The following is a 17,740-nucleotide window of genomic DNA, read 5'->3' as shown; positions in this document are numbered from 1 at the left end:
GCTCTATCCATTAAGGCCACAATGCTTCTCTATTGTATTGTACTCTTCCAAGTGCTTAGTACAGTGCTCTGCACATAGTAAGCATTCAATAAAAACAATTGATATCAGCAGCTCCTCCTCAATCAATGGTATTTATGGGGCACTTACAGAGGGCACGGCCCTGTACTAAGCGCTTGGGAGAAGACAACAGAACAGAGTTGGTGGACATGTTCCCTGCTCACAATGGGCTTACGGTCTAGAAATGAATGAACTACAGATATGGACCTACGGGCTGTGGGGTTGAGAGAAGGGCGGAAATAGGGTGCTAGGGTGATGCAGAAGGGAGAGAGAGAGGAACAGATTCTGGAGGGAAGGCACGCTACGTTTCCCCCTCCTGCTGTATTCTCTGTGTGTGTGGGTGGGCACTCACGCCTGCGTATGCATGCACTACGCCCGCCACCGGACTACCAATCTCAGATTGCCCGCACCGCCTGCTATTTCTACTTGAACTGTATTTATTGGGTGCTTATTATGGGCAGAGCACTGTCCTAAGTGCCTGAGAGAGTACAATATGACAATAAACAGACACATTCCCTGTCCACTTTGCTTCGTGACATCTACTTTGGATAAGAGACCGGCCAGTGTACAGCCCCTCATGTGGGACAGGGACCGTGTGGATCTTGTTTCTTGCCCCAATGCTTGGCACCTAATAAGCTCTTATTATTATCAGCTGGAAAGGGAACTGTCTGGTATATGTCAATCAGTGAGTAACTCCTTCCTCTAGCAGTTAGGAATTCATCTATACTTATCCTCAGCACTTGAGTACGTGTGCGATTGAACATTGTATATTCTGACTTTCAATATTAAAAATTTCTCATGCTCCCCTCCTTCAGAGAGTAAGCTCTGAATGTGTCTTGTGATTCTGCTGTTTCTTTCCCAAGGGTTTTGTACGATGCATAACAATAATAATAGTAATCTGTTAAGTGCTTACTACGTCCCAGGCACTGTACTAAGCACTGGGGTGGATACAAGCAAATCGGGTTGAACACAGTCCCTGTCCCACATGGGGCTCACAGTCTTAATCTCCATTTTGATGATGAGGAAACTCAGCAGAGATAAGTGACTTACCCAAGGTCACACAGCACAGAAGTGGGAGAACTGGGATTACAGGACAGGTCCTTCTGACTCCCAGGCCCGGGCTCGATCCACTAGGCCACGCCGCTGTGAGTCGGTTGTCTATTCTGTGAGCTCACTGTGGTCAGGGAATGTGTCTGTTCACTCTTGTATTGTACTCTCCCACGCGCTTAGTACAGTGCTCTGTGCAAAGCACTCATTAAATACGACTGAATGAATAAATGAATGTTTCTCTACATGTATGGGACACAGTAGGAGCTCAGTAAATACCATTACGACCATCTTCGGGATGAACCCGCCGTGATCAGGGGCTGGGAGTCTAGTTCCCTCCCTTCATTCACTCGGTCGAATTTATTGAGCACTTACCGTGAGCAGAGCACTGGACTAGGTGCTTGGGAGAGGATGATATAATGAAAAACAGACGTATTCCGCACCCACAATGAGCTTCCTCCCATTCCCCAGTTGGCCCCATTGCTACCCTGTGGACCCTGCCCCTTACTTCCTGACTCCAGTTTGGCGACCTGCCCCCGACCACCCAACTTCTGGATCTCCCCCTCCCACAACCCCGAAGAGCCGTTCCTACTACAAAAGAGGCGCCATGGCTCTGTTTGTCTGCTTTAATCCTTCCATCCGCTCCAGGTGGGTCGGGGGGTGAGGGGGCTCAGGCTGGTGTCAGGGGAGCGGGGGGCCGAGCAGGCTCGGGGGCCAGGTTGATGAGGGTGGTGCTGGCCTGTGCCAGCTCGGCGATCGACACGCGGCCCCGTTGGCGGATGAACTGGGCCATGGCTGCCAGCTCCTCGGCGGTGATATAGATGAATTTCCCACGGTCGTCTATCACCCCTAAGAATAGTAATAATAATCATGGTATGTGATAAGCGCTTACCGTGTGCCAGGTGCTGAACTAAGCGCTGGGGTGGATACAAGCAAATCGGGTTGGACAAGTCCCTGTCCCAAATGGGGCTCACAGTTTCAGTCCGCATTTTACAGATGAGGTCACTGAGGCCCAGCGAAGTGAAGCGGTTTGACCGAGGTCAAGCAGCAGAGAGGTGGCGGAGTCAGGATAAGAATCCATGACCTTCTGAATCCTGGGCCCGGGTTCTATCCACTAGGCCATGCCACCCCTGTGGAGGGGTGGAGAGGGGTGGACGGGCACATGGCTCAGAGCTCAGCTCTGGGGACCCCCAGCCCCAAACCCCCGGGGAAGCCAGGTTGCGGATGGGCAAGGAACTGACTAATGGCTCTTTTCCTCTTCTCCCACTCTGTTCTGCGTTGCCTTGACTTGCTCCCTTTATTCACTCCACGCCCCTAGCCCCACAGCACTTATGGCCATAGCTGTCGTTTATCAATTTCTATTAATGCCTGTCTCCCCCTCTAGACACTAAGCTTTTGGTGGGCAGGGAGTGTGTCTGCTTATTGTTCTACTGTCTTCTCCCAAGAACTTAGTCCAGTGCTCTGTGCACAATAAGTGCTCAATAAATATGATCAAATGAATGAAGAATGGAAATGGCAAATCTGCTGCCCATGGGGCTGGGGGTAGGTGGAAGGTGTGTCTGGTAATAGCAGGAGGGTTGCGGGACGCCGGAGGGCAGAGGGGCCACAGATGGGAGACTGAAAAGGGGAGACCGAGGCTCCCCGGAACCATCCAAGAGCAAACGGAGCGAACACTTCCCCGCCCCCGGCGGCAAACCTGTCAAAGTGCCATTGGCCAGCAAGTCCTGGACCCGGTTGATGGCGTCCTGGAAGAGAGGGGCTCACATTAGCAGAGGAGACAGCACAATCGCGTCCCTCTCCAGAACCCATGCAGACCCGCCGCGCCGGGTCCTCTGCCCGCCCTCCTTACCTGAGTCCGGAGCCCCATGTGGGAAGCCAGGTCTTCCAGAAGGACAATCTTGGCCTCCTAAAGAGCCAGAATGGCAGCATGGGGCCAGTGGCCCCCAGCAGTAAGGGGACCCAGACCCCAGGTGCCCCAGCTGCAGCTCTGCCCTCAGTGGGGCTGCTTGTCAGCAGGATGGGGGAAGCATCTAAGGCTGTGCGCTCATCGTGGGTGGGGAACGTGTCTACCGGCTCTGTTCTACTGTATTCTCCCAAGTGCTTAGTGCTTAGTACTATGCTCTGCACGCAGTAAGTGCTCAATAAATACCATTGGTTGAAACTGGAGGCTCTCTCGCCCTCTTCCTCCCTTTCCCCCTTCCACACTCCCTTCTCTGCAGGACAGAAAGGTGCTCTTGCGGGGCTGCCAGGCTGATGGGGAAAATGACACACACACAACTCACAACCCCCGCAAACCCAGGCACACACACCATACCTTGATGTAGCTGACGAATTCGGCGAGGAAATTGCGGGTCTGGTGTAAAGCAGGAAGACAGTGAACTCAGTGGTATTCCCTGGCCAGGACCCCTGGCTGAGCCCCCAGTAATTCTCCTACCTAACCTTTGGGCTTGCAGGCACTGCCCACCTTCCTGGGCTTGGGAAGGAAGGAGCCTGATTCTTCCCACCTGCTGGGGACCCCCAGTAGCTTGGGAAGAAGGGAAGAGATGGCGGGGGTGGTGGGGAGAGATGGGGAGGACATGGAGATGAGAGGGGCGCCCGGCCAGGGAGACCCCCTCCTGTCTTCCCCAGCTCCAGTCCCCTGCCTGATGACCCCCACAGCCTCCCCTGCTGTCTTTAGGGCCTGAGAGAGCAGGCCATGGAGCAGCTGACCAGCAGGACCCCCGTGACCCTGGGCGGACACACCTCATCTTCCGTCATGGCATCGCCCTCTCCTTCCTCCTCCACCACAAAGCTCTCTTTGAGCTTCAGGTACTCCTCGTGCTCCTGCCGCTCCCGCTCCTCCTTGGCCTTCCGCTCTTCCTCTTCCTGCGGGAAGTAAAAAGGGGTCCGGAAGCAGTCAAAACCGCCCCCCACCATGGTGCTCCTCTGCCATCTGATCTTTTGAATCTCCAGCCGGTGTAACCTCAGCCAGCTCGGACTCCCACAGTTCCTGGGAGCCCCAGCCCCATCCTCCACAGCCCCCAATAATAATAATCATTGCGGTATTTGTTAATAATAATAGGAATTATGGTATTTGTTAAGTGCTTATTATGTGCCAGGCACCATACTAAGCACTGGGGTGGGTACAAGCAAATCAGGTTGGATGCAGTCCCTGTCCCCCTGGGGCTCACAGTCTCAATCCCCATTTTACAGATGAGGTAACTAAGGCACAGAGAAGTGAAGCGACTTGCCCAAGCTCGCACAGCAGACAAGTGGTGGAGCTGGGATTCATTCATTCATTCAATCAATCATATTTATTGATCACTCACTGTGTGCAGAGCACTGTACTAAGAGCTTGGGAAGTACAAGTTGGAAACATATAGAGACGGTCCCTACTCAACAATGGGGTCACAGTCTAGAAGGTGGAGACAGACAACAAAACAAAACATGTAGACAGGTGAACAAAACATGTAGACAGGTGTCAAAATCGTCAGAACAAATAGAATTATAGCTTTATGCACATCATTAGCAAAATAAATAGAATAGTAAATATGTACAAGTAAAATAGAGTAATAAATCTGTACAAATAAATACAAATGCTGTGGGGAGGTGAAGGAGGTAGGGCAGGGGGGATGGGGAGGAGGAGAGGAAAAAGGGGGCTCAGTCTGGGAAGGCCTCCTGGAGGAGGTGAGCTCTCAGTAGGGCTTTGAAGGGAGGAAGAGAGCTAGCTTGGCAGATGTGTGGAGGGAGGGCATTCCAGGCCAGGGGGAGGACGTGGGCCGGGGGTCGACAGAGGGACAGGCGAGAACGAGGCACAGTCAGAAGGCTAGCAGCAGAGGAGCAGAGGGTGCGGGCTGGGCTGTAGAAGGAGAGAAGGGAAGTGAGGTAGGAGGGGGCGAAGTGATGAAGAGCCTTGAAGCCGAGAGTGAGGAGTTTTTGCTTGATTCGTAGGTTGACAGGCAACCACAGGAGATTTTTGAGGAGGGGAATGACATGCCCAGAGCGTTTCTGTACAAAGATAATCCGGGCAGCAGAGAGGATGGGAGATCAGAGAGGAGGATGATGCAGTAATCCAGTAGGGATATGATGGGAGATTGAACCAGCAAGGTAGCGGTTTGGGTGGAGAGGAAAAGGAGGATCTTGGTGATGTTGTGGAGGTAAGACTGGCAGGTTTTGGTGATGGATTGGACGTGTGAGGTGAATGTGAGAGCAGAGTCAAGAATGACACCAAGGTTGTGGGTTTTTGAGACGGGAAGGATGGTAGTACCATCTACAGTGACGGGAAAGTTAAGGAGAGGACAGGGTTTGGATGGGAGGATAAGGAGTTCAATCTTGGACCCATTAGAACCCATGACCTCCTGACTTCCAGGCCCATGCTCTATCCACTACAAAGCGCTTGCTGTGCGCCAGGCACCGTACTAAGTGCTGGGGTGGATACAAGCAAATTGGGTTGGACACAATTCCTGTCATTCATTTGTTCAATCTTGTTTATTGAGTGCTTACTGTATGCAGAGCACTTTACTAAGCACTTAGGAGAATCCAAGACGACAGTAAACGGACACATTCCCTGCCCACTATGAGCTTAGAGTCTAGAGAATGAGCTTACAGTCTCAGTCACTTCCGTCACTTCACCTTTCTGTGCCTCAGTTCCCTCATCTGTAAAATGGGGATTGAGACTGTGAGCCTCAGGTGGGACGGGGACTGTGCCCAACCCGACTGGCTTGTACCCACCCCAGTGCTTAGTACAGTGACTGGCACATAGTAAGTGCTTAACAAATACCAGTTATTATTATTATTAGCTGGAGAGGGCAGGCACGTTGCCACGAGGCAACTTCTGGGCAAAGGGGACGACCATGGGAAGAAGATGGGGGAAGAGAAATCTCAGCTCCGCCGAGCCCCTGGCAGACATTCAGCGGCCCACGTCTCCCCCAAGCAGCACTAAGCTTCCCCCAGTTTTCTCCCTCGTGACTCATCTCCGGTTGCATAACCTTCCCCCACACCTCCAGCTCCAGACACCCACCCTCCTTGCCAACCATCACCAGGCTGGACCCTCCAAGTCACGGATGCCAGGACTGGCTGGGTACAGGGTTGGGTCTGGGTTCCGTGGAGTGTGGGTTTCTTTTCCAGATCGACTGGCTTGACCCCAGAATGTGTTCCAGAGGATGCTGGGATATGACCCGTCTGCCCCCACAACCAGCCAGTTCAGGGTGTTGTGCTGGGGACCCCTTGGGGGCAGGGGGCTGTTACGAGTAGCCCTGGGACGCCAGGGGGCCGGCACCTCCTGGGCACATAAGAAACACATTGTCAAAGGCTCAGAAGACACGGTCTCTCCTGTCAAGGATCAACCACCATCCCAGGCCCTGCTGAGGGAGTGGGTGACTGTCACCCTGGTGAGGTCAGGGAGCTGGAGCTGGGGGCCTGCCCCCCGCAGAAAGTCACCCTCCCGCCTCCTCCCCTACCCCCAACCCTGGTCCGGTCCCCCCGGTGTTGGCACGGGACTCCTGGGTCCTCACCTTCCGCTCCTCCTCTAGACGGAGCTGCTCCGCCTCCTTCTGTCTCTGCTCAGCCCTCCGCATCTCCAGCTGCTTCCGCTCCTCACGCTCTGCCTCTTCGGCCTACGGGCAGGGGCAGCTCTCAGCTCAGCTCCCCGGCCCCTTCCCCACCCCCACCCCTCCGGTCCCCCAAACCCCCCAGTCAAGGGACCCCGGGACCCCCACAGACCCTCCTGCACCCTAGCAGCCCCTCCGCAACTCGGCTTCCTCCCCCACCCTGTGGCGGAGGGATGGAGAGGAACAGATGGGCTCTGGGCGAGGCCAGTGGCAGGATCCCCTCATCGTCATCAGTATTTATTGAGTGCTTACTGTGTGCACAACACTGTCCTAAGCACTTTGGAGACTACAATGCAATAGATATGGCATATACGTTCGCTGCCCACGAGGAGCTGACAGTCAATCGATCAAGGGTATTTACTGAGCGCTCACAAGTGCAGAGCACTGGACTAAGTGCTTGGGAGAGTGTAATACAACAGAGTTGGCAGATACGTTCACTTTCCACAAGTCGGTCAATTAATGGCATTCATTGAGCGCTATGTGCACAGCACTGTACCACACACTTGGAGGAGTTCAACACAGCAGAGTTAGCAAAGACATTCCCTGCCCACAAGGAGCTTCCAGCTTTCCCCATCCCAGCCTCCTGTGCTCAGGGTCCTTGGACACGACACTTTCATTCATTCATTCATTCATTCAATCGTATTTACTGAGCGCTTACTGTGTGCAGAGCACTGTTCTAAGCACTCCGGAGAGGATAAAGCAACAATAAACAGACACATTCACTGCCCTTTGCTGTCCAGCAGCCAGGTCCCACTTTGCTCCTTTGATGTGCTCATGTGGACGCACCCACATGCAAACACCCTCCTCTCCTCACCCACATGTGTGTGCACACATGTCCCCCCCCCCCCCACACACACACACCCTCCCCCCACCCCCAAGTCTAGCTCAGACCCCAGCCCCCTGAGCTCTGGGACCCTGCCCCCCGCAGACTCTCACCTCCCGCTGAGATTTCCTCGCCTGCTTCTCCTCCAGCTTCCTCTGCTTCTTGGCCCCGATTTTCCCGGGAGCGGCCACCTCGGTCACCTCCTCCTCCTCCTCTTCCCTGGCTGCTGTGGGCAACCGAAAGGAACAGAGTCGGTAGAGCTGGGGGTGGTAAGTATTAGAGGGGAGAGGAAGAGGGGTATTTTTTAAGCGCTTTGTGCCAGGCACTGTGCTAAGAGCTGGGGTAGAGACAAGCTAATCAGGTTGGACCCAATCCATGGGGCTTCACAGTCTTCATTCCCATTTTTTACAGATGAGGTAACTGAGGCCCAGAAAAGTCAAGCGACTTGCCCAGGGTTACCCAGCAGAGCCAGGATTAGAATCAGGTCCTTCTGATTCCTGGCCCAGGCTCTAGCCACTAGGCCATACCGCACTTGTGGAAATAAGGTCAGGCGTCTTTCCCACTACTCGTTATTTCAACTGTACTTATTGAGCACTTACTGTGTGCAGAATATTGTACTAAGCGCTTGGGAGAATATGATATAACAATAAAAAGACATAATCAATCAATCAATCATATTAAGCGCTTACTGTGTGCAGAGCACTGTACTAAGCGCTTGGGAAGTACAAGTTGGCAACATATAGAGACAGTCCCCACCCAACAGTGGGCTCACAGTCTATAATCCCTGCCCACAACGAGCGTACTCCCACCTGACCCTGCCCTGACCACTCCCAATACAGGGGGAGGGGGAGAGCATGAAAACAGATTTCTCGAGCCCCCCAGGGAAAGGATCAGGGGCGGTGGGGGTAGGGAGCACTGGTCTCCCCACTGGTCTAACCACACCCTCTCCTGATCCAGGATCGCTTATGAATCAGGGCTAACAATGGGCTTCCCAAAAACCCAAGGGATCCAGCCAACCAGAATAGGTCCCGGAGAAGTCAGAACTGGAAGCAGTGCGGCCTAATGGCTATAGTACAGGCCCGAGAGTCAGAGACCTGGGTTCTAATCCCGGCTCTGCCACCTGTCTGTTGGGTGACCTTGGGCAAGTCACATCACTTCTCGGGGCCTCAGTTACCTCATCTGTGAAATGGGGATTAAGATTGTGAGACCTATGCGAGACAGGGATGGTGTCCAACCTGATTAGCTTGGATCTACCCCAGCGCTTAGCACAGTGCCTGGCACATAGTAAGCGCTTATCAAAATACCATAAAAAAATAAAGAGAATCCTGAATGGGGGTCCAGGCTCCATTCTCTAGGGAGGACCAGCTGGTTTGGAGTGCCACTGGCCAGCACACAGGGTTCAGTTAGTTGGGCATCATATTTATTGAGCGCTAACTCTGTGCACAGCACTGTACTAAGCACTTGGAAAAGTACAATAGAACAATATTATAATAATAATGATGGCATTTGTTAAGCGCTTACTATGTGCAAAGCACTGTTCTAAGCATTGGGGAGGATACAAGGTGATCAGGTTGTCCCACGTGGGGCTCACGGTTAATCCCCATTTTACAGATGAGGTAACTGAGGCACAGAGAAGTTAAGTGACTTGCCCAAAGTCACCCAGCTGACAACTGGAGGGGCCGGGATTGAACCCATGACCTGTGACTCCCAAGCCCGTGCTCTTTCCAATGAGCCATGATGCTTCTCACATTCCCTGCCCACAACAAGCTTATAGTCTCGAGGGGGAGACAGACATTAACAGAAATAAGTAAATGACAGGTATGGGCATAAGTGCCGTGGGGCTGGGAAGAGGGATTCATTCATTCATTCAATCATATTTATTGAGCGCTTACTGTGTGCAGAGCACCGTACTAAGTGCTTGGGAAGTGCAAGTTGGCAACATATAGAGATGGTCCCTACCCAACAGCGGGCTCACAGTCTAGAAGGGGGAGACAGACAACAAAACAAAACATATTAACAAAATAAAATAAATATAATAAATATGTACCAATAAAATAGAGTAATAAATATGTACAAAACATATATGCATATACACAGGTGCTGTGGGGAGGGGAAGGAAGTAAGGCGGGGGGGGGATGGGGAGGGGGAGGAGGGGGAGAGGAAGAAGCGGGGTCAGTCTGGGAAGGCCTTAGGGGAGCAAGTCAAGGATCCCCATCGGGGCTGAGCCCAGGGTCAAGTTGCAGCTGCGGATGCCTAGCTGGAGCCATTGCCCACCCCCGCACTGGGGCCACTGCCCACCCCCAACTGGGGCTACTGCCCGCCCTCCACTTGAGCCACGGCCCACCCTTCCATTCCGGACAGGGCTGTAAAGGCTCAAATGGAGGTTTTGAAGCCCGCTCCCCTCCACCCTCATTCCTCCTAAAATCCCTGCCCCTCTCCACCCCTGTCCTTAAAATGAGAAGGTGGCACTTTTGGCTGCAGACAGCTTCACTCCCCAGGCCTGTGCCCTTCCTCCTCCCCCTCCCCCACTTTGGGGTACTATTAAACACTTTACCTCCTCCAAGAAGCCTTCCCAGATTAGCCTTTCAGGCTCAGCCACTCCAGCTCTCCTGGTATAGTGTGGGTGTCCCTCCCCACTCCCCATCAGGCTGCCAGCGTGGATTAGTGGATAGAGCATAGGCCTGGGAGTCAGAAGAACCTGGGTTCTAATTCTGGTTCTGCCACATGTCTGCTGTGTGATGTTGGGCAAATCACTTCTCTGAGCCTCAGTTCCCTCATCTGGAACTGATGAGGGACTCTGTCCAGCCCGAATACCTTGAATCTACTCCAGTGCTTAGAACAGTGCTTGGCACATAGTAAGTGCTTAACAAGTACCATAATTATTATTATCATTATTACTGGCAGCCTCTTGAGGGCAGGGACCACGTCTCCTCCTCTTCTTTCCAATCCTCCTTGTCTACGTCCCAAGGGCAAGGACCCCAAGGCCCCTATGGCAGGGGCTTTCAGTCACTGTCACTCACTGACTCGCTCGCTTTTACTGGCTTATCTCGGCTCCACCACTTCATCATCATCATCAATCGTATTTATTGAGCGCTTACTATGTGCAGAGCACTGTACTAAGTGCTTGGGAAGTACAAATTGGCAACATATAGAGACAGTCCCTACCCAACATTGGGCTCACAGTCTAAAAGGGGGAGACAGAGAACAAAACCAAACATACTAACAAAATAAAATAAATAGAATAGATATGTACAAGTAAAATAAATAAATAGAGTAATAAATATGTACAAACATATATACATATAAACAGGTGCTGTGGGGAAGGGAAGGAGGTAAGATGGGGGGGTGGAGGGGGGACGAGGGGGAAAGGAAGGAAGGGGCTCAGTCTGGGAAGGCCTCCTGAAGGAGGTGAGCTCTCAGTAGGCCCTTGAAGGGAGGAAGAGAGCTAGCTTGGCGGATGGGCAGAGGGAGGGCATTCCAGGCCCGGGGGGTGACGTGGGCCGGGGGTCGATGGCGGGACAGGCGAGAACGAGGTACGGTGAGGAGATTAGCGGTGGAGGAGCGGAGGGTGCGGGCTGGGCTGTAGAAGGAGAGAAGGGAGGTGAGGTAGGAGGGGGCGAGGCGATGGACAGCCTTGAAGCCCAGGGTGAGGAGTTTCTGCCTGATGCGCAGATTGATTGGTAGCCACTGGAGATTTTTGAGGAGGGGAGTAATATGCCCAGAGCGTTTCTGGACAAAGATAATCTGGGCAGCAGCATGAAGTATGGATTGAAGTGGAGAGAGACACGAGGATGGGAGATCAGAGAGAAGGCTGATGCAGTAGTCCAGACGGGATAGGATGAGAGCTTGAATGAGCAGGGTAGCGGTATGGATGGAGAGGAAAGGGCGGATCTTGGTAATGTTGCGGAGCTGAGACCGGCAGGTTTTGGTGATGGCTTGGATGTGAGGGGTGAATGAGAGAGCGGAGTCGAGGATGACACCAAGGTTGCAGGTTTGTGAGATGGGAAGGATGGTAGTGCCGTCAACAGAGATGGGAAAGTCAGGGAGAGGGCAAGGTTTGGGAGGGAAGACAAGGAGTTCAGTCTTGGACATGTTGAGCTTTAGGTGGCGGGCAGACATCCAGATGGAGATGTCCACATCCAGATGGAGATGGAGGCCCAGAGAAGTGAAGTGACATGCCCAAGGTCACTTGGCTGCTGAGTGACCTTAGGCACGTCACTTCACTTCTCTGGGCCTCCATTCCCTCATCTGGAAAATGGGAATTGAGACTGTGAGACCCACGTGGGACAGGGACTGTATCCAACTCGATCTACCCCAGTGCTTAGTACAGGGCATGAAACCTAGTAAGTACTTAACAAATGCTACCATTATTATTATTATTATTGTTGTTGTTTTACCTTCCATCACTTCCTCTGCTTGCTGAGCTCGCCGCTGGGCCAGGATACGGTTCCCCATGTTTCTCCGCCGCCGGGGCATCCCCTCTCCCCTCTCCTCCTCTGGGGCTGGAGCCGGGACACGGGGTCTCGCCACCACCTCTGCCGCCACGGCCTCATGGTGCTCCTGCTGTTGCTCGGCTGCAGTGGGAGAGAAGAGGGAGGCAGCTGCTCACCCTCAGCCCCTGCTTGGGAGAGACCTAAGAGGCATCCAGTGATGCCCCACCATGCCCAGCCATGCCAGTGAGAGCAGAGGCGGGCGGCCGTTCACGCCCCTGCCCCACCCTGCCAGCCTTCCTGCTCCTGCTTGGAAGGGAGGAGGAAGGTGGCTAGTGATGCTGCACTCCACCGAACCATGCCAGTCCCCTGGCCCCTGCTCGGGAGCGAGGCAACCAGTGATGCCCCCTCCCCATTGCCCCGCCCCGCTCACTTTACTCTACCCACCCCCGGCCCGCCCCACAGCACTTGTGTATGTCTGCACATATTTACAATTATAATTCTATTTACTTTTGTTAATGATGTGTATATATCTATAATGCTGTTTATTTATAATGATGGCTACTGATGACTGTTTACTTGTTTTGATGTATGTCTCTCCACTTCTAGACTGTGAGCCCATTGTGAGCAGGAATTGTCTCTGTTGCTGAATTGTACTTCTCAAGTGCTTAGTATAGTGCTCTGCACACGGTAAGCACTCAATAAATACAATTGAATGAATGAATGCCCCACCCCAACCTTGCCAGCCTCCCTGTTCGTGCTCAGGAGAAAGGAGTGAGGCGACCAGTGATGCCCCTCCCCTGCCAGCTCCACTATGATGGGGTGGGCTAGCCCAGCGCCCAGCTCAGGGGAAGGAGCCGAAGACAGCAGGGTTGGATTGGACCTCACTGGAGAAACAGAGCAGGGTCCGGGTGGAGTCGAGGTGGGAGGCAGTGCAAGGGTTGGCACAGCAACATGAACAAACTCAGCCTGGACTGTGGGATGCAGACATCCAGAGAGGAGGAGAATGGACAAGTGGAGATTAATTAATTAATTACGGTATTTGTTAAGCGCTTACTATGTGCCAAACACTGTTCTAAGCGCAGGGGTAGATACAAGGAAATGGGACCTCAGGGCCTGGGGCAAGACCATCCTCTCATCCCGACCATTGAGCTTCCCAGAGGCAGCAGAGCTCAACATATTCCCTCACCCAGACTAATAACAACTGCGGTATTTGTTAAGGCCTTACTATGTGCCAAGCACTGTACTAAGTATTGGGGTGTATATAAGGTATCAGGTTGGACACTGTCCTGTCCCTCATTGGGCTCACAATCTTAATCCCCATTTTGCAAATGAAGTAACTGAGGCACAGAGAAGTGAAGTGGTGCAGTTGGGATGAGAAGCCAGGTCCTTCTGACTCCCAGGTCGTGCTCTATCCACTAGGCTATGCTGCTTCCCTACTTTCCTTCCCTCCACTTCCCCCCTTAAACTCTCTACTAAACAACTGCCACCTCTAGGAAGTCCACCCAGATTAGCTCTAGCCATCTGATGTAGCTGTTGCCTTCAGTTTTGGGGAGGGTGGGTAAAATGTGTGTATGTATGTGTCCCTCACTAGGTCTACTCCTCCTTCCACCCCTTCACCCTTCTGTCTCTCTGCCTACGTTCCTCCTAGAGTGAAAGCTCGTTATGGGCAGGGAATGTGTCGACCAATTAACTGGACTCTCCCAAGCACTCATTCATTCATTCAATCGTATTCACTGAGCACTTACTGTGTGCAGAGCACTGTACCAAGCGCTTGGGAAGTACAAGTTGGCAACATATAGAGATGGTCCCTACCCAACAGCGGGCTCACGGTCGAGAAGGGGGAGACAGACAAAAAAACAGAACATATTAACAAAATAAAATAAATAGAATAAATATGTACAAATAGAGTAATAAATACGTACAAACATAGATATATATATATATATATATATAGGTGCTGTGGGGAGGGGAAGGAGGTAAGGCGAGGGGGGATGGGGAGGAGGACGAGGAGGGGGAGAGGAAGTGGGGGCTCAGTCTGGGAAACCCTCCTGGAGGAGGTGAGCTCTCAGTAGGGCTTTGAAGGGAGGAAGAGAGCTAGCTTGGTGGATGTGCCTTCAACAACAACACTCTCCTCGACTCCCTCCAGTCTGGCTTCCGTCCCCTACATTCCAGGGAAACTGCCCTCTCAAAGGTCACCAATGACCTCCTGCTTGCCAAATCCAACGGCTCATACTCTATCCTAATCCTCCTCGACCTCTCAGCTGCCTTCGACACTGTGGACCACCCCCTTCTCCTCAACATGCTATCCGACCTTGGCTTCACGGACTCCGTCCTCTCCTGCTTCTCCTCTTATCTCTCCGGTCGTTCATTCTCAGTCTCTTTTGCAGGCTCCTCCTCCCCATCCCATCCCCTTACTGTGGGGGTTCCCCAAGGTTCAGTGCTTGGTCCCCTTCTGTTCTCGATCTACACGCACTCCCTTGGTGACCTCATTCGCTCCCACAGCTTCAACTATCATCTCAACGCTGATGACACCCAGATCTACATCTCTGCCCCTGCTCTCTCCCCCTCTCTCCAGGCTCGCATCTCCTCCTGCCTTCAGGACATCTCCATCTGGATGTCTGCCCGCCACCTAAAACTCAACATGTCCAAGACTGAACTCCTTGTCTTCCCTCCTAAACCCTGCCCTCTCCCTGACTTTCCCATCTCTGTTGACGGCACTACCATCTTTCCTGTCTCACAAGCCCGCAACCTTGGTGTCATCCTCGACTCCGCTCTTTCGTTCACCCCTCACATCCAAGCCGTTACCAAAACCTGCCGGTCTCAGCTCCGCAACATTACCAAGATCCGCCCTTTCCTCTCCATCCACACGGCTACCCTTCTCGTTCAAGCTCTCATCCTATCCCGTCTGGACTACTGCATCAGCCTTCTCTCTGATCTCCCATCCTCGTGTCTCTCCCCACTTCAATCCATACTTCACACTGCTGCCCAGATTGTCTTTGTCCAGAAACGCTCTGGGCGTAATACTCCCCTCCTCAAAAATCTCCAGTGGCTACCAATCAATCTGCACATCTGGCAGAAACTCCTCACCCTGGGCTTCAAGGCTCTCCATCACCTCGCCCCCTCCTACCTCACCTCCCTTCTCTCCTTCTACAGCCCACCCCGCACCCTCTGCTCCTCCACCGCTAATCTCCTCACCGTACCTCGTTCTCGCCTGTCCCGCCATCGACCCCCGGCCCACGTCACCCCCCGGGCCTGGAATGCCCTCCCTCTGCCTATCCGCCAAGCTAGCTCTCTTCCTCCCTTCAAGGCCCTACTGAGAGCTCACCTCCTCCAGGAGGCCTTCCCAGACTGAGCCCCTTCCTTCCTCTCCCCCTCGTCCCCCTCTCCATCCCCATCTTACCTCCTTCCCTTCCCTACAGCACCTGTTTATATGTATATATGTTTGTACATATTTGTTCCTCTATTTATTTATTTATTTATTTTACTTGTACATATCTATTCTATTTACTTTATTAGTATGTTTGGTTTTGTTCTCTGTCTCCCCCTTTTAGACTGTGAGCCCACTGTTGGGTAGGGACTGTCTCTATATGTTGCCAACTTGTACTTCCCAAGCGCTTAGTACAGTGCTCTGCACACAGTAAGCGCTCAATAAATACGATTGATGATGATGATGATGATGATGTGCGGAGGGAGGGCATTCCAGGCCAGGGGGAGGATGGGGGCCGGGGGTCGACGGTGGGACAGGCGAGAACGAGGCACGGTGAGGAGGTTAGGGGAAGAGGAGTGGAGGGTGCGGGCTGGGCTGGAGAAGGAGAGAAGGGAGGTGAGGTAGGAGGGGGCGAGGTGATGGAGAGCCTTGAAGCCCAGGGTGAGGAGTTTTAGCCGTAGTAAGCCCTCAGTAAATACGACTGATTGACTAAATGTTCCGCCCTAAGGGGGACATTGTTGAAGGGTTCTGGGGAAAGGAGACCTTTGGGGAGATGAAACACTCCCTCTCCCACTGACCAGGGCCCCAAGGGTCTTGGGAATGGGCAGCAGACTCCAGCACAGCTGTGGCACCTTGAGGGGCAGGGCTGGTCCCGTGCCCTCCTGCTCCCCAGGCTTGAGTGACCCTTCAGAAGCAGCATGACAGCGTATGGAGCCGGGACCTGGGAGTCAGAAGGACCTGGGCTCTAATTCCATCTCCGCTGCTGCTTTGTGACCTTGGGTAATCACTTCACTTCTCTGGGCTTCAGTTCCCTCATCTGTAAAATTGGGATAATAATAATGATAATGATGACATTTGTTAAGCGCTGAGCCCCACGTGGGACAGGGACTGTGTCCAACCTGATTTGCTTGCATCCACCCCAGCGCTTAGTTCAGTGCCCAGAACATGGTAAGCGCTTAAACACCTAGCTCAGCCACTTGTCTGCTGTGTGACCTTGGGCAAGTCACTTCACTTCTCTGGGCCTCAGTTCCCTCGTCTGTCAGAGGGGGGATTGCGACTGTGAGCCCCACGTGGGACAGGGACTGCCTCCAACCCGATTTACTTGTATCCACCCCAGCGCTTAGTACAGTTCCTGGCACAGAGTAAGAGCTTATCAAATACCCCAATTATCACTACTGAAATGGGGATTAAGACCGTGAGCTCCACATGGGCCAGGAACGTGTCCGACCTGTGTGGCTTGTATCAACCTCGGCGCTTAGTACAGTGCCCGCCACGTAGTCCGCGCTTAACAAGACAGAAGTCAGAGGTCGTGGGTCCTATTCCCGCCTCCGCTACTTGTCTGCTGTGTGACCTTGGGCAAGTCCCTTAACTTCTCTGTGCTTCAGTTCCCTCATCTGAAAAATGAGGATCGAGACTGTGAGCCCCACGGGACAGCCTGATTACCTTGCAACTACCTCGGCGCTTGACACATAATAAGGACTTAACAAATACCATAATAATTTATTTAAAAAAACGAAACTCCCCCGGCCCCCCGCCCCCGCCGCCACAGCCCCCCGCAGACTCCCGGCATGCACTGCTCCGGCCCCGGCGCTCTCGCTGTTGCATGCCGGGAGTCGTAGTCCTCCGGCCCGGTTTCCCATCCGCCCTGCCGGAAACGGGGTGGGATCGAGATGGGGCCCGAGCCCGGGCCCGGGCCGCGCATCGCCCACCTGGCCTCTGCGGACCCCGGCTCCGGCTCACGAAGGCGATGAGGGCGGCGAGCACCACGGCCACCAACACGTACCACAGCGGCTCCATTTTAGCCACCGCCTCCGCCGCCTGCGCCTCACGGGCCACGCCCACTCCCATCGGGCCACGCCCCCAGGAAAAGCCACGCCCCATCCGCAGCTGCGCATGCACCAGACAGGCCACGCCCCCACCCGAAGCCACGCCCTCAGACCAAGCCACGCCCCCAGCCGAGGTTGCGCATGCTCTATAGAGGCCAGCCCCCCCCCCCCCCGAAGCCATCTCCCCTCCCGCCAGGCCACACCCCCACCCAAAGTCCAGCTTGTTCAGCCTAGGCCACGCCCCCATCCGAAGCTGCGCACGCTCCATATAGGCTCTAGGTCATTCACCCCAGGCCACGCCCCCAGCCGAAGTTGCGCGTGCTCCGTATAGGCCACGCCCACAACCGAAGTTGCGCGTGCTCCGTATAGGCCACGCCCCCAACCGAAGTCGCGCGTGCTCCATATAGGCCACGCCCCCACCGAAATCCTGCTCGCTCCCTCTAAGTGTCCGCTTGTTCGGTGTGGATGTCTGTCTCCCCCCCCCTTCTAGACTGTGAGCCCGTTGTTGGGTAGGGATTGTCTCCGTTGCCGAATTGTAT

At 53.7% G+C, this 17,740-nt stretch overlaps 1 protein-coding gene across 2 annotated transcripts; it reads right to left on the bottom strand.

Moving 5' to 3' along the window:
* Positions 1-1,716: 1,716 nt before the first annotated feature.
* DDRGK1 (DDRGK domain containing 1) lies at positions 1,717-17,202 on the bottom strand. 2 transcript variants are annotated; one of them, XM_038745227.1, is made up of 9 exons: positions 17,085-17,202; positions 11,913-12,089; positions 7,629-7,741; positions 6,597-6,698; positions 3,847-3,969; positions 3,419-3,457; positions 2,954-3,010; positions 2,801-2,849; positions 1,717-1,953 (listed from the first exon to the last, which is right to left on the bottom strand). In XM_038745227.1, exons 1-9 carry the CDS (start codon positions 17,170-17,172, stop codon positions 1,775-1,777), a joined length of 927 nt encoding a protein of 308 aa, XP_038601155.1. In that variant the 5' UTR covers positions 17,173-17,202; the 3' UTR covers positions 1,717-1,774. The 2 variants fall into 2 exon arrangements, with proteins under 2 accessions (XP_038601155.1, XP_038601157.1); XM_038745229.1 differs by having other exon boundaries at positions 7,629-7,738.
* Between the last annotated feature and the right edge of the window lie 538 nt (positions 17,203-17,740).

The sequence above is a fragment of the Tachyglossus aculeatus genome, chromosome 4, assembly GCF_015852505.1.
Source record: "Tachyglossus aculeatus isolate mTacAcu1 chromosome 4, mTacAcu1.pri, whole genome shotgun sequence".
NCBI lineage: Eukaryota > Metazoa > Chordata > Mammalia > Monotremata > Tachyglossidae > Tachyglossus > Tachyglossus aculeatus.
This window is presented reverse-complemented; position numbering and strand designations above follow the sequence as displayed.